Here is a 23,194-nt window from a genome sequence, read left to right as displayed (position 1 = left end):
TTAATAATTGTTTAATATAATTTAAATAGAATTGTAAGAAGTTCAGACTAAATTGAATTATTTGTCTAATTTATGAGTTAAATTAAGTTAAATTTTTTCTAGTTTGAGTTTGGTTAAATTTAAAAAACAAATTGACCCGTTTAACCTCTGCTCGGTTAGAGTTAGACATAATCAAATATAAGTTGAGTTAACTTTTGAGATCAAATTAGATCTTGAAGCAACTTTCTAATGTTGTTTATTTAACATGGATTTTGGCACAGTTGCGATCCAACCACAAGGGTAGTATAAACTAAGGATTAAATTTATTGCGAAAGATAACAGAGGCATTTCTGCAAACTTGAATTTACAGCAAAACAAATCAATTAAACGTCAGATAGAGAGAAGAATTAAGAGTCACTCAGATTCTTCTAGCCATGCTTCAATTCGCAGAAGAACGAAGCCAACCGCAACCCCAACTAGCACAAGCCCATTCATGATGGCGGCAATCCTGAATATCTCAGACGCAGCATCACAGGTAGACCAAAGTGCACCACCGCCACCGCCTCTTCTTTTGGATGTTGTCTTGAGAGAGCTCACAACATTTGCGAAGCACTGTTCAGTGCATAGAGTTATGCCGAGAGAGACCACCTCGTTGTGTGCTTTAAGACCTCCATAGGAATTCAATCCATTCAGATACAGTACCTTCTTCATTCTCTTCTGGGTTCTGCTCCCGCACCTTACCACGGCACCGGCGACTGTCGCTGGAGGAAAGACTGCGGATGTTGCCATCTCCGTTATGCCCACAATCTAGAAACTAAAAATTCCATATACAAAAACTATGTATCAATCTAATGCATGTCAATTTTACGAAGTTAAATATTAAAAACAAAAAATAAAAAAGGGGAAAGGTAAAAGAGTTCAGAAATGATTAACTTTGTCGTAGACCCAGTAGTTGCAGCCAAGGGCAGAGCTTACAAAGGATAACAGTGTATTTAGAGACACAGGTTTGGATAAGGTCAGAAATTTATGGTTAGTTGACAAAGCTTTACATTGACGAAGGCAGGCTTGTTTACTCTTATAAAATGGTAAACTCTTTATAAGTCAGACGATGTGCCTCCTGGAAAAATACAAAGTTGTTGGATTTATATAGATCAATAAATTATGTAAACATATTTTGTATATAACTTTATATATAAATTATGATATGTTTTTTTATGATTGGATGTTAGTTTATCTTTAAATTTTAACTATTTAATTATATAATAATTTATCGTTGTTTATACATAAAATTATACACGTAATATTACTCTATATGGATTTGGGTTTTTTCAATTAACTGTAAGATTAGGGTTGGACTCGAGCCGAGCCAGCTCGAGCTCGAGCTCGGCTCGGCTCGGTTCGAGCTCGAAACGAGCCGGGCTCTGCTCGGCTTGATCTAGCTCGAGCTGGCTCGGATTGGTTAGGTAGATTTTTTTTTAAAATTTTTTATACAAAATAACATCGTTTTGACCTATATATATATAAAACGATGTCGTTTTGATATGAAAAATTAGCCGAGCTGAGCCGAAAACAAGCTGAACTCAAGCCGTCCATAAATAAACTGAGCCGAGCTCAACTGGCTGTGAGTCGAGCTCAGTTCGGCTCGAATCCAACCCTATGTAAGATGGCCTCTTACCATATGTTAGAACTAATGTACAATAGAATTCAGGTCAAGCATGACATTCTTGAAAGGCTACAAGAGTATCAAATGCCCATTTTGAGAGCGCCTATAACAGATAATGGGCTAAGGGACATATTTCCACCTAAAGTTCATTGTATTCTTAAATTAGTATCTATTAATTATTAAAAACTTAAATACTTATTTATGAGTTGTTAAAATTAATCAAATTAATTAACATTATCTATTTTTTTCTGAAGTTTAAAAAAGTAACAATTTTCTTGATAATTAAACTTTAAAATATTACATTTTATCTTTTAGGTCTTCTTTATTTTTCTCCCTCCCTATTTTGTGTCGTCACCGACTGACTTCTTTCTCTCTTCCCTTTCTAACACCATTAATCAAATGAAAAACGTCTTTGTCACTCAAAGAAGACAAATTGTCTTCCTGTAAAGACGAAGATGATGATATTTTCATCCAATGATAGAGACGTTCTTCGTCCAATTACTGGTGTCGGAAAAGGAGAGGGAGAGAGAAGCCAATCGGTGACAAAGTTGGAAAAGGGTGAGAGAAAAACAAGAAAACTCTATGAGAGAAAATATAATATTTTAAAGTTTAATCATGAAAAAAATTATTAGTTTTATCTAAAGCAATATGGATAATGTTGTATTATTTTAAAAATATTACTAGTTAAATGATAATTTTGTTCTTAAAACTTAATTGATTTTAATAATTTTAATTGTTTATAGGTGAATATTTGTGTTTTCAATAATTAATAGTACTAATTTGAAGATATAATAAATTTTGGGTGGGAATAAGACGTTTGGCCTAGATAATAATTATATATTTGGGCTGAACTGAAGTAATTAATTGAAGTAAAGATAAATAAACTTCAATTCACTACCAACCGAAATCCTAAAAAGAGGCCCAACTCAGGCTAAGCTGGCCTCCATTTGTGTCCTGATGTAAATATGATGCTTCTTTAACGTTATCATGTACGGAAAACAGAACCCAGAGCTCCCCTAGCCCGGGTGAGATTGGTGTTGGGCTTTTCCTGTGCAGTTTAGGTGGAAGGGAAAGAAAGCCTCTTTGGCCATAAGTGAGTATTACTCGAGAGAATTTTAACCTTGTATTAGGTCTTACAAGTTAAGAGATAATGTCGAATAGACAGTTTCTATATAGCGTTGGCCTCCCCAAAGGTAAGGGAGGCATGCAAAGATTTCCTTGGATCAGCTGGAGATTAGCCCTTGAGTGTAATGGCAAAAGGGAATTTAACTGCAAGACCCACCCGTCGAGCATGACGAAGGTGAGATTAAAATCTAAAGGTCTTATAGTTGTCTTTCCGTGTTGCGATAAAATTGGAAAACTTTTTCAAAAACAACCTAGTTATTACACTTATTACATTTCCAGGGACCACTGCAATCCAATCTGCCCAGTTGTATACACACTAATGCTTGAATATGATTTCTTTCTTTCAACTGTTTTGAATTAATTGTCTTCCCGTGATGACCCTAGAACTTGAGTTCTAGTTAACACTGGTGGATTATAGCTATTAATATCCGGAAGCTTTTATTAACTTGAGGAGATTCCCAGAAATATCAGCAATCATCTAGCTCTTTTTATATGCACATTTCCTAAGGTTAAGCAGAAAAGTTGTATGCTTACAGATTCAATCAAACAGCACCTATGAACATAATCCATGACCAAACATGGGAAACTGGCTGAATCTGAAATGGTAAAATGGATTTCAAGGCTCGGAGTAAAGGAAAATTGAAGGCAGTATATAGAAGACAGCAGGTTGAGAACTCAAACAGCGAAATACTTATATTTGGTTTTTTATGCCAGATTGGGTATGTCCGGCAAGAATTTGTAGTTTGTAAAATGCAATGAGATTGCCCCTTGAGTGGCAAAGGCACGAGCACTCAAGTAAGAAGGTCTGAGTTTGAAAATTGCTGAAGTGATATTAAGATTAAACTCTTGCTTAACTAATACAATGGTTAGCCGAAAAAACAAAATTCTTGCATGCCATTTCTCAGTGATACAGAGAAAAATTATGAAAGGAACATACTTAATAACAAGATTGCTCCCTTCTTGAGGCAAAATATAGTAAAGAAGACAATGTGATGGTAAACATCTCTTAGATACATACAGGGGTAAAGGCAAATGCAAATCATTGAATATCATTACTAATAGAATGATTATATTTCAATAATTGAAGCTGTCTCCAAACCATTTTGACTGTATTTAAAGTAACCAATAACTTCCTTAGCCAAGATATAATATCAGAGCAAACTCTACATGCCACTAAATATGAGTAATACAAAAAATACATTCAACAAGAATAAACAATTTTTTCTGCTTACACAGGATCACTTCCAAGAGCGATAGAGACAGACCTCACAAGTCGTATCTTCCTGTTTGCTTCAGCATCTTTCGCTGCAGCCAGGTCCAAGATTCAAACATGGGCAGTAGGTGCAGGTACAATCTTCTTCACAAGAGTTGCAAGAGGCAACACAGGGAGCCATCTTTTGGTCAAAATAAAAACAAAAGCATCCATTCAAAAGTACCCCAGTCCTACATTTCCAAATCCTCTGGAACAGATGTTGAATCTTCTATAAATGATGGATTAAGAAACTTAGCCACAAAAGCCCACATCTTATAAACATCTTCAAAGTTGGTCAAAAATCCAAGTGATGCTGTAACAACCTCAACTCGGTAAAAGACATTTTTGCCATCTCCAGAGCCATTCACCATTGGCTTGCACAAGTCTGCATCTTGAAGATCAAATGCTCCACAAGGCTGTTTTGGGCTGTCAACTACCCTAACATGGCAAAGGATACCAATCCCAAGAGATATACCACTTTTCTCAGCCAACTTTTGAACAATTTCTGGATGGATTAGTCGGCTTCCACTGCTATCTTTCACATTGAAGGCTACAGATGCACCCCTTTCATATTTGATCTTAGGACCATAAATCTGCACAAGAGGCACTCCCGAATTCTCACTTGAATTTGGTAACCGAAGTTGAAGTAATGAGGTTACAAGCCAATTTATTAGATAACGCAACCTGAGCATAGTTTTGTTGAGACCTAACATATTAATGTGATCAAGGTGCCGACAAACTATTTCAGGCTCCCTCCTCTCCCACTCTTGTTCATCGCTATATTCCATGTCACTCAAATAGTCATCTTCACCTAGTGTGGTTAAGGAAATTTCCCCTTGCTCCAAGTGGCTCAAGTTTTCTCTTTGGTTGTCCTCCATGCTAAAAGATACCCTGCGGTCCATGCTTGGAACCCGATTGTTCTCCTCTAAAACAAAAAATCTACCACCACCAAACCTATCCCCTTCCCTTCTTCCCAACAGTCTAAACTCTCCCTCTGTCTCTCTTCTTATTGCACTTTCTTTTTCTTGGCAAATTTCAGAGGCTGAAGCACTCTCAATGTTGCAATCACGAAGAAGCGAACTCTGGTTCTTGGTTCTGAGACCATTTATTGTAGACCTCAACTTAGAATCAGGTAACAGTGACCCATTCCTGATTTCATATTCTTCTTGAATTTCTCCAGCAAGCTGGAAACATGCATGTTTGCTACCATTTCCAGAAGCAGCTTCTGTTTCAGCAGAATCTTCTTCTTCAGGTATCACCCCAACACGATCAAGGTCTTGGGACATTGATAAAACAGCTGCATCAAAAGAAAGCACATTATCATCCTGCATTGGAAGCTCAACCCTCCCGTCGTCATAAATTGGACTTTTGGATAATTTTGATATTGCTTTGGGAGAGATTCTTTTTCCGTTCCTCTTCCCTGAAAACCATGAAGGTGGCAGGGGTGAACCTGATTTCTGCTTAATCAACTGGCCAGAATTGTCAGACCCCAATGGACTCTGACCCAAATCAATCCAGTATGAATTATCTGATGACTCATCCTCACTGAAAATTGGACTTTTCATGACCTCCCCAACTGAAATACTCCCAGCTTCTTCAAATATCGTGCTTGCACCATCCCTATCTGAGCTATTATCATGATCAATCTCCATTTCAAACACATCCCTGACCTGATTGGATGTAAAAACACCTGAGAAGGCAGGCATCTGCGATCCCCCATTGGATTCAGGCATTGATTCTTCATTACCATTAAGAGCATTATCTCCAATGCCAGCCAAGACATCAAGACCGTCCACTGAATCACTCAAATACTGGGGAAAAAAAGGAAGGATCTTCACCATACCGGACCCAGTACGACCAGACTGGTTTTGAAGAGTTCCCATCACAGATTTCTTGATCAAAAGGCAACCAAACCCAGTTGGATCAGACCCAAATACCCTGTAAAAAGAAGTGATAATAAAATCTGGCCGGAATAGGGACAGCCCTAATGAATCCATGTCCTTGGGACCCAATGACCCAGCATCAAGCAGTACATGCCAATTGTTTTGCTGAGCAAGTGCCATCCATTGGTAAGAATACTTAGCCCCGGTTACTCTAGACTGAACAGGAAACACAAATAGCCCATTTGCACAACCCTTTCTCTTCTTTTTCTTATTTGAAATCTTCTTCCTAAGCTCCCTAGAGCAGAGTTTCAAAGAAGGATATTTAAACCACGCACTATAAACCTTAGCACCTTTCTCTTTAGCACTCTGAGCCATCCAATTCACAGACTGGCTTTCATGATCAAACATGGTCAACAACTTCTTATTGGTCTCAAAAGGGTATGATTCAGCAAGCAATTTAAATGCAGACCCCCTACTAACAGTAAAAACCATTCCATATTCATTTTCAGGAATGTTCAAATATTCCATAATCCTAGTCTTGATATCATGTTCAGCTGTACCTTTCTCAGCACCACCATATAGAGCATGGTTACTCAAATTAGCAGTAATCTCAGACAAAGTAAATGTTGACGACTCCCAATTCAGTTGAGTTTGAATGTCAGAAAACAGCCCAAAGCCACAATAATCAAGACATACTTTAGCAAAAGCCTCGGATAAATGTCCATACTCATCTGATCGCAACTGATCAACCTTTTCAGTTGACTGGAATTTGGGGTACATTGTTAGAAACTTTGAGAAGGCATCACTTAGCTCTAGAATTGAATCCTCTGAACTGAAAATTCGGTCCGCAGCTAGAGCAGTTGCTCGGAGAAACTCCTTCTGGGTATGGAGTCTAGCAAGAGAGCGTGATCGGCCTAAGCTTGTTTCATGGTTGAGTGAATCAGAATCAATGTCCTGAGATTTTGCTAAAGACCCTTCTTCGGATGCCTCCTCTAAAGCCTCTTTGAGCTTGTTTTCTTGCAACTGGCGAAGCATAGAAGCTCTGTGCTTTACGTCCACGGTCAAACCAGAACGGTTTCTTCTTTTGCTTTTCTTGTCCATGATTAGAGCTGCACAGTGAGTTATTGGCTTCCATAGTGAAAGATGCATAGATGTTACTCTCTCTGCAACCAACCAATGTAACTGCTATTCAGAAAAAAAGAAACTCAACCAAAGTCCCCCAAAGAAAATGGAATCGATTTCAAACCGAAATGTAAAGCAAAGCGGGCATCTAGTTTGTTGTAGAAATCAAATGTTTTCTTTTTGAGTCAGATAAGTAGTCAAAATTTCAGATTGGACGACATTCCATGCTTTGGCTGTAGTGAAGAGGAGGCTTTACTTTATGTGATAGAGCCTACAAAATTCAAAAACAGCAAATAAAGATTCTTGTATTAGGACAAGCAAACTTTTTGAGCGAGATCAACTAAGAATTGGTCATAAAGAAGAGAAAGAGATTAAAAATATAGAAAAAGAAAAAGAAAAACAAAGGAGATTAGAATCAAACCTTTAACACGATCAGAGATACTCAGCTTTGGCATCCTTCAAGAGCCCATAACTCGGACGTTCTTAAATTAATAACTCAATTCAAATTAACAACAGAATCACAATGAACACCCAAGAAAATTAAAAACACTTCCCAACTCTTAACCCCACAAAAGATTCAAAACCTAGATTCAAAATCATCCCACCAAAAACAGAATAAATGGCTATGTAAATTTTACCAAGACCCAAAAGCCAAAGGCTCAAAATTTATCAATATTTTTCCCAGAAAAGCAATGTGACAACCAGAGATACCCAAAATGAAGAAGGAAGATATAAACGCAAAAACTCAAACTCACTCAAACACTGAAGCAGAGAAAGCAGGAAGCCAAAACAGCTTCACCAACTTCCCTCCTACTATCACTACTCGCCAACCACCTTTTTTGCCTTTTTCTCTTCTTTCAATTCAATCTTTGAATCTCTGTGTATAGATGAAGTGAGTCAAGCTGAGAGAAAACAAGTAAAACCAAAATCCTCGGCTACCAATCAATTCCTCATTTAATACAAACATGTCTGCATTGAATGCTGCAACTCTCTTTTCTTCCTCATCATTAATTACACAACAATTTCTATCAAAATTCCGTTTTTACCCTCTCCAACTTTTTTTCGCCATCGCCAATCACTTTGTCATAAGTTTTACGAAGTGGCAGCATTATTTGATTTACAGATAAATTTTGTTCCTTTTTCACTTTTTTGTTCTTTTTGATATTCCTCTGCACTAACACGCAGAATGTTTGAGAAAAGTTGCTGGGGAAGCTACTTTGACTTCTCCCTTCCCTCCAATATTTCCTTGGCCATCCATATTCATTTGGCATATGAAGTTTTATGATTTGAAATCAAACCCAATTCAATGTATGCTTTTTTTTTTTTTTAAATCTCATCTGAATTAAATTAATTGTTTTTTTAAGGTTGAACTAATCCCACATAACAGATTAAACCCTAGGTACAATACCGATTCCACAAATACGGTATAATTTTGAAAAATAGTCAAGGGACTTAAACCCATACCCTTGGAAGCCCATCAATCGCCATTCAAGCAACTTCTTGGAGGCAATTCAATATTCGTATAACACGTAATGGCAAAGTGTAAGCATTGCTTGCTGCATCTTAAAGTGTAATGCAACTCAACCTGCATTAATCTCGTGGATGCATGTCTCATCTGGCCTGTCATTTTAAAAAAAGTGGTCAACTCACGTGAACATTTCAACGAGATTGAAACACTGGATTTATAATTATAATTAATCTTTTCGTAAATAATTTTCAAGTCAATTAGCATAATCACCATTGCCATGTTGTTTGGGTAATGCATGCCGTGCAGGCTAATATAGTAAAAGTCTATTACTTTGGATTCCAAATTTCAGTGCGAAAATTTTTTAATTTTTCACTTGGTTCTAGGTCCAAAAGCATCATGCATGTTGGGCTAAGCTTTCTTTCTTTCTTCATTTTGACCTAAAACAGCTTTAAAATATCATCAAATTCCTATGAACCATGGGGAAATTTGTAAGGTAGTTTGACTAATGCTTGGACAGTCAATTGTTTGGGCCACGTGAAACGCTGCGTTGACCTAGGTCTCCGGGCACCGTTGACGTCAAACGCATCTGCTAAATTTAGCATGCCAATCAATTTTATTTTTGCATGAAGTTGTCACTCCCCAAAATAAGACTCCTATTGGCTCAAGAGGGATGAATCCTCTAATCTCCCTTCTCATTTACAGGAAGAAAAATTTTCTCCATTCCTATCTTGTTTTGATATTAAAATGATAAAAAATCTTTGTTATTTCCTTATTACAAAAATTTCTCCTTTTTTCTTTCACTCCATGCAAAAAAAAATTCTCCTTTCTTTCTCTTTTTCATCTCCATTTAATGTTAAAATATATCTATAATAATATAAAATTTTTTAAGGGAATTCAAATTATCTCTATTTACAACCTTGTATCCATAAAATCCTTTCCTCGTTCACGAAGGAGCGGGTTAGAGACCCGGTTAAGTGGGTGGAATTACCATCTCTGTTCCTAGGTTAATTGTTCTGTGGAAGGCAATTTCACTGTCCATGTCTCGTTTTGCTGAATATTATATCAATGCTTCTGATCTGACATCCAACAAACATAAAATATTTTACACGACAAATCAAGATGGCATCAACTAAGAGACGAGATATTTCTAGAAATTTCAATCCATTAAAAGAGTTGCCGGTCCAGGACGTACAAGAGTGTGGTTGAGTTACAGTTGTGTAGGGAAGTGAGATGGCCCGAACCACGATGCTCTTGCTCAGTGTCTTCTCTGCTGTTTCTCACTTACCCTGTGGAGATCAGTGGGATCTTAGGGCCTTTTTATATTCCTAGTGATGATCATGGAAAAGAAAATTAATTTATGGGTAATGAGTAGAGACGAGAGCCTTTTTGAAGAGATACATATTTCTTTGGTTGCCTTATAATGTCAAATTTTATCTTTAACGTAAAGTGCACCAATATCTAAGTTAGTGGGGTTACTACAAAATTTAAAGCTTTATATTTTAATTTTAGTTTTCGAGATGAGACAGACAGACAGACAGACCGGCAGACAGACAGCCAAGGACTATTTCCCAATACGTTTTGATGCTTTCACGGGATTTAAAAAATTTTAAATCTCATTCATAAGTTTCCTGAAATTAAAATTTGTTTGATAGTGACAAAAATAAGGTTGTTATTTTAATAATATTATTAAAAAATATAATTTTTTTTAATTTTAAAAATTAATAATTTTATTTCAATATAAAATTTTCTAATTTTCAAAAGTTTTTTTTTTTAAATCTAAAATTTTTACCTTCTTTTCTTTGGGTATCATTTTTGACACTAATAACATTTTTTCTTCACCTTAAAAAGTTAATAGATACACGATAAGATATAATAACTTTCTCTTTCTAAATCTCTTCGTCATAAATAAAGAGATCAGTCTCTTCGTATAGATGAAGAGACAATCTCTTTATAGAGACAAAGAGACTGATCTCTTCATCGAAAATGAAAAGATTTGGAAGAGAGAGGTCATCGTGCTCTGTCATGTGTTAACTAACATTTTAGAATGGAGAGGAAACGTTATCGACATTAGATATGTTGACTGAAAGGGTGAAGAAAAAAACTTAGGTTTAAGAGGGGAAAATTGTGACTTTTCAAAGTTAGAAAACTTTAGGTAAATGTGCAGTAGTTAGTTTTTAAAACTTAAGGGGGAAAATTAATAAATTTTATATTTTTTTAATATTATTAATAAAATAATAATTTTATTTCTGATCTAATAAAAAATTTTAACTACTGTTAGTTTATAGATATGATTTTGAGTTTTTTAAATTCAGTGAATATGATATTAGAAATATACCAAAACTTGGGTGAAAAATAATCCTTTGACCTAAATGCAACTATCGCAATAATATATCATCTGAAAACCGAATTGGGTACTAAAAATTGAACGTACTTTATATGTAATTTCTTTCAAATGATTGCTATGTTCGGAATCTGAAGTATGTTGATTCTATAATCTTATTCATTGTCTCAGTCCTCCCTTTGTCCTTGCATACCAGGGTCCATGCCTCAATTACAGACGGTACATCAAATCGGTAAAAGCCAAAAGAGAATCTTGTGAAAAATAGAAGGTTATTCAGACTGTGTCATTAGCCATGGCACTTAAGGGTTACCTTTGGTGGTTCATCCATACTTTTCCATAATCCAGACAAGCTAGTGTCGAACAAAACCGACTGCCTCTTGACAAACAATATCCCCAGAAGGATTTAAAAACAATCCTGGAACGCCATTATTTTATACTGATCACATTGTATATGTATTACTACCAGTCCTTTGTCCCAAGATCATCTGGGAGTCTAGGACTCTTTTCTCAGTGAAAAATCAATGGCCACTTCGGGCTGCATCAATCAACCATTTCTGACAATGCCCTTTGCCACTTCTATTGCCCTTGGTTGTCTTTCTTTCTTGTTTCTCCTCTTCTTCATTAAAAAATTTAACTTCACTCAGAAGAAGATGAACTCTACCAAGCTTCCACCTGTTCCAGGTACCATATATATATAGTTTTTTCTGTTATTTGTGCGAGGTTTTGATGGATGAATAGGTTGGTGCAGAGATTCCAGGGTTACCAGTGATCGGGAACTTGTTACAGTTGAAAGAAAAGAAACCACATAAGACGTTCACTAAATGGGCTGAGAAATATGGACCCATTTATTCCATCAGGACCGGAGCTTCTACTGTTATTGCTTTTATTTAGGGAAATTTTAAAAAATAGCCAAAATGCCCTCCCATTAAGCCAAAATGCCCAAAATCACTATTTCCAAGCCAAAATGCCCAAAATCACTGTTCCAAAAAAAAAATGCCTATAACTTTTTTTAAATACCGAAATTACCCTTTCCCTCATATTTATATAACTCTCCCACTCACTATAGGGGTTTTAATGGAATTTTAGATAAATATGGAGGGTTTTTAGACATTTTACACTATAAAAGATTTTGATATTTATTTATTTATTTAAAACTTTTTCTAAAATGACAAAATTACCCCTCCCTTCATTTATATAACTCTCCTCACTCACTATAGGGTTAAATGTAATTTAGGATAAATATAGGGGGTTTTTAGATATTTTACATTGTAAAGGCATTTTCATATTTATTTATATATTTTATTACTTTTTCTAAAATGTCAAAAATACCATTCCCCTCATCTATATAAACCCTCCTCACTCATTTTATTTTCACACACTTCTCATATCACTCAAACATTCATTCTCATTTTCATTTTTTTTCAACATCAATTAGTAGGGATTCGTTCGGACAAAGGAAGTTCATATTTCTGAATTCGATTCGAAAAAATACTATTCATCAAAAAAAGGTATTTATGTCAATCTTATCCTAAAACTTCATTTTATTTGTTAAGTATAGTTTTTATGTCGTAATATGATGGTTAAATGCAATATGTGACAAGTATTGGGGGTTAAATGTAATTTAGGATAAATATAGGGGCGTTTTAGATATTTTACATTGTAAAGGCATTTTCATATTTATTTATATATTTTATTACTTTTTCTAAAATGTCAAAAATACCATTTCCCTCATCTATATAAACCCTCCTCACTCATTTTATTTCCACACACTTCTCATATCACTCAAACATTCACTCTCATTTTCATTTTTTTTCAACATCAATTAGTAGGGATTCGTTCGGACGAAGGAAGTTCGTATTTTTGAATTCGACTCGAAAAAATACTATTCATCAAAAAAAGGTATTTATGTCAATCTTATCCTAAAACTTCATTTTATTTGTTAAGTATAGTTTTTATGTCGTAATATGGTGGTTAAATGCAATATGTGACAAGTATTGGGGGTTAAATGTAATTTAGGATAAATATGGGGGGTTTTTAGATATTTTACATTGTAAAGGCATTTTCATATTTATTTATATATTTCATTACTTTTTCTAAAATGTCAAAAATACCCTTCCCTTCATCTATATAAACCCTCCTCACTTATTTTATTTCCACACACTTCTCATATCACTCAAACACTCACTCTCACTTTCATTTTTTTTGTTAATATCAATTAGTAGGGATTCGTTCGGACGAAGGAAGTTCGTATTTTTGAATTCGACTCGAAAAAATACTATTCATCAAAAAAAAGTATTTATGTTAATCTTATCCTAAAACTTCATTTTATTTGTTAAGTATAGTTTTTATGTCGTAATATGGGGGTTGAATGTAATATTTGACAAGTATTGGGGGTTAAATGTAATTTAGGATAAATATGTGGGGTTTTTGGATATTTTACATTGTAAAGGCATTTTCATATTTATTTATATATTTCATTACTTTTTCTAAAATGCCAAAATTACCCTTCCCCTCATCTATATAAACTCTCCTCACTCATTTTATTTCCACACACTTCTTATATCACTCAAACACTCACTCTCACTTTCATTTTTTTTGTTAACATCAATTAGTAGGGATTCGTTCGGACGAAGAAAGTTCGTATTTTTGAATTCGATTCGAAAAATACTATTCATAAAAAAAGATATTTATGTCAATCTTACCCTAAAACTTCATTTTATTTGTTAAGTATAATTTTTAAGTCGTAATTAGGGGGTTAAATATAATATTTGACAAGTATGGGGGTTAAATGTAATTTAGGATAAATATAGGGGGTTTTTGGATATTTTACATTGTTATGGGGGTTTTAGATATTTTACAATATATACAGGATTTATATAACATGTTAAAAATATATAGGGATTGCTTTGATACAAGACGATATACAAGGGTGTCAAATGAAATGTTATTAAAATTAGGGCGTATTTTCATATTAAACATTGTAGGCGCATTATAATTAAAATTATAGGTTTTTTCGAGTTTCACCGCTTTAGGATATATCAATGCACATTTTTCTTATTTCTGGAGAATTTTTCGATTGTTGTCATTCTATGGTATTTCAACTTTTAGGATTCAAATTTCAGTTTTGTTTTTTTGAATTTCACCGTTTTAGCATATATCAACTCGTATTTTTCAGATTTTTTTAGAATTGTTTGATTATTACCATTCTAGGGTATTTCAATTTTTAGAATTCGAATTTAAGCTCAGTTTTTTTTTAAATTTATCATTTTAGGATATATCCACTAGTATTTTTCAGATTTCTGCAGAAATTATTTATTATTGACATTTTAAAGTAATTCAAAGTATAGAATTTGAATATCTATTTCAAAGTATAGATATTATAAAAACGTTTTAAATAGAACGTTACAAACAGATAGATGCATTTTGATATAAGATAACATACGAAAGTGTTATATAAATTGTTAAATAATTATAGGGGGATAAATAACATATTAGAAAAATATGAGGAGTTTTTTTTAATTATTAATAATTGTACGGCTGATTTACATAGTTATTATTGATTTTTTTTTATACCTGAATAATTATCTTCAAAAACTTATCATTGTAGGATTGATATTTAAAATGGAGGGTTATGCATCGGTTCGTTACCAGGGAGAATGGATTCAAGGTCGCAACAACACAATGAAATATGTTGGAGGAGCCAAACAATTGATTAAAATCCCTTATGGAACAACATTCGAGGGATTTATTGAGCTTTTGACGGAGTATTGCAGTATTGATCCAATGAAAAACTACATTCAAGTATCAATGAAGCCAAGAAAAATTGAGCTCAACTGTCCCATCCAGATCCAAAATGATGAAGATGTGCAAGGTCTTCTTGATATGTCCCAGTACTTTCAGGAATGTATTCCTGTTTTTGTTACATGTACCCCAATTGAAGGGCAGAAGGAAGAAAATGAAGATGAAGATGAAGATGAAGATGAGGATGAAGATGAAAAAGAAAGCAGTTGGGTCAAAAAAGAATACGATTTGGAAAAGTTGATTGATTTCAGTAATGACCCATTATATATTGCAAACTCATGGGCTCATGGAGAAAAAGATATAGTTCCCTATTGGGGTGACTTCGATGGAAATGATATGCCCGACATTCCTTCAGACGATGTAGAGCCTGAGTATATGACATCAGTAACCGAGGGTATAGATAGTTTATGGCTTGAAGATCCTACTTCAGGTGGTGGAAATTATTCTGGGTCGTTTTTTGACAATGTCACAAAAATAAATATGCAAACAAATGTATTAGTGAAAAAAACATATAAAGATGAGAAATACCAAATAATTAAAAAGGAAATGACAAAACTTAACAAATAAGAACAAAAATTCGAGTTCTATACGTTCAACTTCTGTAGAATGTTAACAATCGAAAAAGTTATCCTTAAATGACGGAAAATAGAAAAAACGAAACTGAAATTCATACTTTATAGGTTGAAATACCTTGAAGTGGCGATAATCAGAAAATTGTTCGAAAATTTTGAAAATACGAATCGATATATCCTAAAATGGTTAAATTCAAAAAAACGGAAATGAAATTCGAATTCTATACGTTGAAATACCTTAAAGTGACGATACTCAGAAAATCATTCGGATATTGTGAAAATACGAATCGATATATCCTAAAATGGTTAAATTCGAAAAAACAAAAATGAAATTCGAATTCTATACGTTGAAATACCTTAAAGTGACGATACTCAGAAAATCATTCGGATATCGTGAAAATACGAATCGATATAACCTAAAATGGTAAAATCTGAAAAAACGGAATTGAAATTCGAATTCTATACGTTGAAATACCTTAAAGTGACGATAATTGAAAAATCGTTCGGAGATCATGAAAATACAATTCGATATATCCTGAAATGATGAAATTCGAAAAAACGGAGTTGCAATTCGAATTCGATACGTTAAAATACCTCAAAGTGACGATACTCAAAAATTCATTCGAAAATTGTGAAAATACGAATCGATATATCCTAAAATGGTTAAATTCGAAAAAACGGAAATGAAATTCGAATTCTATACGTTGAAATACCTTAAAGTGACGATACTCAGAAAATCATTCAGATATCGTGAAAATACGAATCGATATAACCTAAAATGGTGAAATCCAAAAAAACGGAACTGAAATTCGAATTCTATACGTTGAAATACCTTAAAGTGACGATAATTGAAAAATCATTCGGAGATCATGAAAATACGATTCGATATATCCTGAAATTGTGAAATTCGAAAAAATGGAGTTGCAATTCGAATTCGATACGTTGAAATACCTTAAAGTGACGATACTCAGAAAATTATTCAGAAATCGTGAAAATACGAATCGATATAACCTAAAATGGTGAAATCCGAAAAAACGGAACTGAAATTCGAATTCTATACGTTGAAATACTTTAAAGTGACGATACTCAGAAAATCATTCGAAAATCGTGAAAATACGAATCGATATATCCTAAAATGGTGAATATCGAAAAAACGGAACTGAAATTCGAATTCTAAACGTTGAAATACCTTAAAGTGACGATAATTAAAAAATCGTTTGGAGATCATGAAAATACGATTCGATATATCCTAAAATGGTGAAATTCGAAAAAACGGAGTTACAATTTGAATTCGATACGTTGAAATACCTCAAAGTGACAATACTTGGAAATTCATTCGGAAATCGTGAAAATACGAATCGATATAACCTAAAATGGTGAAATCCGAAAAAACGGAACTGAAATTCGAATTCTATACGTTGAAATACTTTAAAGTGATGATACTTGGAAAATCATTCGGATATCGTAAAAATACGAATCGATATAACATAAAATGGTGAAATCCAAAAAAATGGAACTGAAATTCGAATTTGGAAAAAAGAAACTGAAATAACGTCGTTACATCGTAAGTTGTGTCAAAAAACACCAAAATTTGAAAACTCGAATTTGAAATTTGAAAAATACATATAGAAAAACCTAAAACAGAAAAAACAGATATAAAATTCGAAAATTACACGATTAGAAACCGTGGATGAGAAAAATCTCAATTTAACCCCGAATGAAAATTCTTTAATTAAAAAGGTCCAATGTTATATCCAAAATTTCCATAAAACCCCCTTTGTTGTAATGAATCTCATCCAGCTCTCCAAGATTTTAAAAAACCCAATTTACCCCCCAACTAAGTTTGAAAAGGATGCTGCCGTGGGAAATTTCGTTCTGCCGTGGGAAATTTCGTTCCCACGGCAGACTGCCGATCCAAGTTTCAGCCAATTTCGGCCAATTTTTGGTCTTTTTGACCTCCGATTTTTGCATAAATCAAATCTACACATTGTATAACATAAAACCCCTCAATCAATTCAACAAAAACAACCAAAAATCCAAACATTTTAAGCAATATTCAAAGCGTAAACCCTAGAATTTCAAACCCAAAATTCTCAATCAAATCTCAATTATATCAGCAATAAATTGATCCAAACAAGCTTACGGGAGATATACTAACCTTCTTTGCCATTTTCGGTTGCCGGGAAGCTCCAAAATCGACGGAAATGACCTTCGCCGTGGGATTGACGTGGGAGGAGGAAATTTTGCGATTTTTCGTGGAAATGCACAGTGAAATCAGAACCTGCCGTGGGAAATTTTGCTTTGTATATAAAGGGGGGCAGGTTCGTAATTTCGCTTTTCCCACGACAACGTGCGAAATTTCAAAAAAACCCGACGTGGGCTAAGGATTTCCCCGACACCCCAATATTTTAAAAAAGCCAGTTTACCCCCCCACAACCCATTGTTCATTCAACTGCCGTGGGAGAATTCGTCCTGCCGTGGGAAATTCCGTTCCCACGGCAGACTGCCGATCCATTCGGCAGCCAATTTCGGCCAATTTTTGGTCGTTTCGACCTCCGATTTTCACATAAATCAAATCTACACATTGTATAACATAAAACCCCTCAATCAATTCAACAAAAACAACCAAAAATTGAAACATTTTAAGCATTATTCAAATCGTAAACCCTAAAATTTCAAACCCAAAATTCTCAATCAAATCGCAATAATATGAGCAATAACTTGATCCAAACAAGATTACGGGAGATGTGATAACATTATTTTCCATTTTCGGTTATCGGAAAACAAGAAAATCGACGGAAATGACGTTTGCCGTGGGATTGCCGTGGGATGTGGAAAAAATTCGAATTTTCTTTGAATTGCACAGTAAAAATTTGCTGTGTTTATATATGGGGGCAGTTTCGTCATTTCACAAAACCTGGGCATTTTTGCTTAAACCTGAATTTTTTGGGCAATTTCGCTTAGACCCCTTTAATTTTGCCTAGTTTTTAAAATTTCTCTTTTATTTAACAGGTGTTACCAAAGAGGTCTTCTCTTCACTCTCCTCATCTTCACCGAAATATATTGCTACTGGATTACTTTGACACGGGAACGTGGTTGGACTGCTCCTTCCAATATTGGTAGTATTTTTAGCCTCCTTATAAATTAAAATTTATACTTATTTATATACTCAAAATAGATAAACACAATTTTATTAATATTAATATAAAGTAACCGAATCACCATCTCAACATATTACTGCAAGGATAGAATTACACTTTACGTGATAACTAGGAATCCACTCTTCATGAAAAAACCTCTCTATAATTAAAGAAAAAATATAAGTATAATAAAATATTAATAATAATAATAAAATTTCAATGATAAAACATATTATAATCAAAGGAGAAAAAATGATTAAAATTAGAATCTATCTTACTTTTTGAAAACAATTAAAATTAGGAATTTCAAATAAACTATAATTTAAATTTAAATTCTTTTCAACATGCTATGCTAGAAGAAGAATCATTCTTAAGTCATTAAATATAACATATACATTATAATTTTTGTAGGGTTTTTGGTTTTTTAGAATTTACAAATACGATAGAGATACAAACCTAAATCTTCTTCCTGAAAATCTAATACTCCACCAATTTTGTAGGACTTATTTTGTTTCAATACCTTTTCTTTGACTTGCTCATATAATTTCTTAATCTTTTTAGCTTCTATCAATACTTTTATAAATGTCATCTTATTCTTATAAATGTCTTCTTTGAAACAATATTAGATGTTTAATCAATCAGTCTTGATCATAATCCTTCTTGAAATACACTCGTACTGTTTTTGCACCATTTTTTCCAAAGGAGTATGCATTCTTGTACCCGTCATGAATTTATGAATAACTCGATGATCATATTGCTAAGGCCAATCTAATAACATATATCAAATATCCATAAGAATATAATTACACCATACCTTGTCATGACACTTGTTGCCAATGGAAAATTCCAGTAGTCACCACTTTGTGACCTCCACATCATTACCCTTTCATTAACTGGTAAATTTGTATGTATTTAGATGTTTTTAAGTTATTAACCTTTGTTATAGATACAACATTCTCACCATTACCACCATCAATGATAACATCACAAGTTTTTCTATGCGAGGAACATCTCGTGTGGAAAATATTATGACTTACACAATCATCTTCTTCAATCAATGAAAAACTAATACAAAACAAGGCAATTTACAAATAGTTGCCTGTTAATGTTTCTTGGCTATTGCAGACCATGGTGACCAGATTCTCATCCATTTCAACAAGAAAGCTATCACATCCCCTCAAGATTCTCACTGCGGATAAATGTATGGTTGCCACAAGTGATTATGGTGAATTTCACAAAATGGCAAAGCGATGATTGTAACAAATGTATTGGGTGCAAATGCACAGGTTTACAAAATACAAATTTCTCTGCTTTTTATTGTCTGATTTATGCGTTACATCGATTCTGTTGCCAAAATTAAACCTGAGCTATGCCACTGAAATACCAGAAGAGACATCGAACTCATAGAGACACCATGATGGAAAATTTATCTAGCCAATTTCATGCCCACATCAAGAACAATCCTGTGGAAGCTGTGAATTTCAGAAAAGTTTTCCAGTTTGAACTTTTCGGATTAGCAATGAAAGAAGTGAGTTCAATCATTTTCTGGGAAATTTTCAGGCTTGACTGAAACATTATGCACTGATAATGGAATTTCCAGGCTGTAGGAAGGGACGTGGAATCAATATGTGTGCAGGAGCTTGGAGCCACTTTGTCAAAAGAGGAGATACATAAAATTTTAGTGACAGACATGCCGCAGGGTGCCATTGAGGTAGATTGGAGAGACTTCTTCCCATATCTAAAATGGATCCCCAACAGGAGCATAGAGATGAAAATTCAAGGAGTAAGTTCCCGCAGACTTGCTGTGACCAATGCTCTAGTGAATGAGGAGAAAAAACGAATTGCCTCAGGAGAGGTAGTCTTCTGTTCCAGAGACACAGGTGTTTCCATCCTTTAATGCCATGGTTTTAATATGTTCCTTGATTCAATCTTCACAGGAACGAAACTGTTATGTTGATTTCTTGCTATCTGAATGTAAATCCCTGACAGAGCAACAACTAACTATGTTACTCTGGGAGACAATCATTGAGGCTGCAGATACTCCTTTGGTTGCAACAGAATGGGCTATCTATGAGCTTGCCAAAGATCCAACCCGCCAGGTTAACCGATGGCCTGTTAGTTCATTGTTATGGCTTTCTATGTAAAGTTAGGATGCATTTCTACGTTTCCGAAATGTTTTCTTTTCTGAACTGCTTCAAAATTGGTATGAAACGTTTTGGGGGTGTTTCGAAAATATAAAAAAATTTGAAACGCATTTATTTTCCTTTGTTTTTAACTTATTTCTTGTTTCACACTCTTCCCCAATTTTAAACGGTGACTCTGATTTCATCTCCTATTTTTGCTAATGTATTAAAACATATCTTTTATCTAGTGTGTTAAAATTCATCTCCTCTCTTTCTCCTGCTTTTCCAACCATTGGCAAATGCTGGAAAAATTGGTTTCGTCAAATTTGATATACACTGTTTAATTGATTGTTAATTAATAAATAAGTTGATTGAGTGTAGGGATGGCAATGGGGAGGGGCGGGGAGGGGATATCAATCCCCGTCCCCGTCCCCGTAGGGGATATCAATCCCCGTCCCCGTTGCGGGGATAAAAAATAATCCCCGTCCCCTCCCCGTGAAGGAAAATCTCCTCCCCATCCCCTCCCCGTCCCTGCGGGGAAAAATCCCCTCCCCATCCCCGCCCCGTCCCCGTGGGGAAAAATCCCCTCCCCATCCCCGCTCCCCGCGGGGAAAAATCCCCTCCCTATACCCATAAATATAAATTTTAATTCTTTTATATATTTCAATAAATAAAATAAATCATATTTTCTCAAAAAATCACTTGCTACAAGAGCTATAAAATATTCTTTGTTATTTTAGTTCAAATATAAAGTTTTCATAAAATCTAACAATATGCAATAATCAATCTCTTCATTAGTAGCTCTTCATGTATGTGATTTAGGGTAATTTTATAATAACATTAAATTTAACACTTTTCATTCACTTCAATTGATTTTATCAAGTTTATAATTTATTATTTTTTGTGTGTAAAATCTGGTGGATTGATTAACTAAGTTTTGAAGTTGAAATAAAATTAATTTGATGCATTTGCATTTTATGATAATGAGATTTTGGGGTTTTTTTAATATATTAGATTAATAGTTTAGAAATTAGTAAAAACTAATAATTGATAATTCAAAAAATTAGTAAAATTAAAGTTATAGTTTTAATAAATCATAATGTAAAAATTTCTAAAATTTAATAGTTTAGAAATTATTATATTAATATATTAGGTTTAGGGGGTGGGGCGAGGCGGGGCGGGGAGGGGAGGGGAGGGGCGGGGCGGGGCGGGGCGGGGACACATATATCCCCGTCCCCGATTACGGGGATTTTTTTCATCCCCATCCCCGCCCCTTTCCCCGTTTTTATCGGGGAATCCCCTCCCCGTTAGGGTCGGGGAGGGTCGGGGCTTCTAAAATCGGGTCCAAATTGTCATCCCTAATTGAGTGTACACTTTATTATTATTAAGGAGTTGTTGAATTTGATATTTATAACAGAAAAAAACTCTTATATTTTTTATATTTATACATTTTGTCACGTCTATGTTGAAAAATAATATTAATCATTTCATTTTCACGTCTCTATGTTTTCGTATTTCCATTTATGTGCTATATAGATGTAATGTAATTTTGCTTCTGATAATTCCGACTGTGTACAACAGGATGTTCTTTTTCAGGAAATCAGAAATGTTTGTGGGTCAAAGAAGATTACAGAGGAAAACATGGCCCAGATTCCTTACCTAACTGCTGTGTTCCATGAAACCCTCCGGAAGTACAGTCCAGCTCCAGTAGTTCCTCTGAGATTTGCTCATGAAGATGCTGAAATAGGTGGATTCTATGTCCCTGCTGGAAGTGAGGTTAGTATTGTAATCCTACTATATATAGAAAGTAAATTTGTCGGCAAAATTGACATTTAAGTTGTTTTTGAATAGATTGCCATAAACATTTACGGATGATATATGAATAAGAAAGAATGGAAAAATCCTGAAGTGTGGAAGCCTGAGAGATTTCTTGACAAAAAATATGATCCCATGGATCTGCACAAGACAATGGCTTTTGGAGCTGGAAAGAGGGTCTGCGCAGGTTCTCTTCAGGCCATGTTGATAGCTTGCACAGCTATAGGCAGGTTGGTGCAGGAATTCGAGTGGAGACTGAGAGATGGTGAAGAAGATAATATTGATACAGTTGGCTTCATCACTCGCAAACTTCATCCTCTGCATGCACACATTAGGCCCAGAAATTAGAATTGCAGAAACACCTCATAAAGGACTCATCCTGTTCTCCACACAACTTATTTGGTCTGTTTACTTAATGGTGCCTTCGGATTTTTAAACTATTTAGGCTAGTAAGTTTAAGTAATCCATTTCTGCAATGCACAGTTAAAAAAGACTATTTCTTGTTGGATTTCATTTCTGTTCTTTTTCCATTTAATTTTCTGCTAAATTCTTAATTTTAGTAGTCACACAAAAATTATAAAAAGATATTATTGTTGCTCTAATTTGATCCGTTTGAACCAAATTTAGATATTTGTTTGAGCTAACTACACTCGAATCCACCTCAGTCAACAACCAAAGCAATAAGTTCACATCCAATGATCTCTAAAACAGTAGTCCCAATTAGTTCTACCCCATGGGTTTGGTTCTCATAAAACCTGATCAAACTGAACAGAATCTGCAGAAATAGCCAACAAGAGCTGCAGATCTCTGAGACAAGAGAAAAGGGTTTCGGCCAACATGAATGGTTAGGCCTTTTAGTCAGTCTTGGTTGTCAATTTCATACTGCAAGTATAGAAAAACTTATTGCAGC

At 34.5% G+C, this 23,194-nt stretch overlaps 2 protein-coding genes and 1 pseudogene across 3 annotated transcripts; 1 reads left to right on the top strand and 2 right to left on the bottom strand.

Annotated features, from left to right (window-relative positions):
* Positions 1-280: 280 nt before the first annotated feature.
* Positions 281-1,053, bottom strand: LOC123203059. The gene has a single exon (XM_044619225.1). It carries the CDS (start codon positions 766-768, stop codon positions 394-396), a length of 375 nt encoding a protein of 124 aa, XP_044475160.1. The 5' UTR covers positions 769-1,053; the 3' UTR covers positions 281-393.
* Positions 1,054-3,790: 2,737 nt separating this feature from the next.
* On the bottom strand, positions 3,791-8,059 carry LOC123203536. 2 transcript variants are annotated; one of them, XM_044619930.1, is made up of 3 exons: positions 7,446-8,059; positions 7,149-7,295; positions 3,791-7,065 (listed from the first exon to the last, which is right to left on the bottom strand). In XM_044619930.1, the coding sequence occupies exon 3, from the start codon at positions 7,049-7,051 to the stop codon at positions 4,211-4,213; it is 2,841 nt and encodes a 946-aa protein (XP_044475865.1). In that variant the 5' UTR covers positions 7,052-7,065; positions 7,149-7,295; positions 7,446-8,059; the 3' UTR covers positions 3,791-4,210. The 2 variants fall into 2 exon arrangements, with proteins under 2 accessions (XP_044475865.1, XP_044475864.1); XM_044619929.1 differs by having other exon boundaries at positions 3,791-7,295.
* Positions 8,060-11,393: 3,334 nt separating this feature from the next.
* Positions 11,394-22,797, top strand: LOC123203655 (annotated as a pseudogene).
* Positions 22,798-23,194: the final 397 nt, after the last annotated feature.

The sequence above is a fragment of the Mangifera indica genome, chromosome 19 (assembly GCF_011075055.1).
Source record: "Mangifera indica cultivar Alphonso chromosome 19, CATAS_Mindica_2.1, whole genome shotgun sequence".
In the NCBI taxonomy this organism is placed as follows: domain Eukaryota; kingdom Viridiplantae; phylum Streptophyta; class Magnoliopsida; order Sapindales; family Anacardiaceae; genus Mangifera; species Mangifera indica.
The sequence above is the reverse complement of the archived record's forward strand: the minus strand, read 5'-3'. Positions and strand labels throughout refer to the sequence as shown.

Bases quoted from the DNA above. Each gene is read 5' to 3' on its own strand.
- LOC123203059 (XM_044619225.1), bottom strand. From the start codon at position 768: ATGGCAACATCCGCAGTCTTTCCTCCAGCGACAGTCGCCGGTGCCGTG.
- LOC123203536 (XM_044619929.1), bottom strand. From the start codon at position 7,051: ATGCATCTTTCACTATGGAAGCCAATAACTCACTGTGCAGCTCTAATC.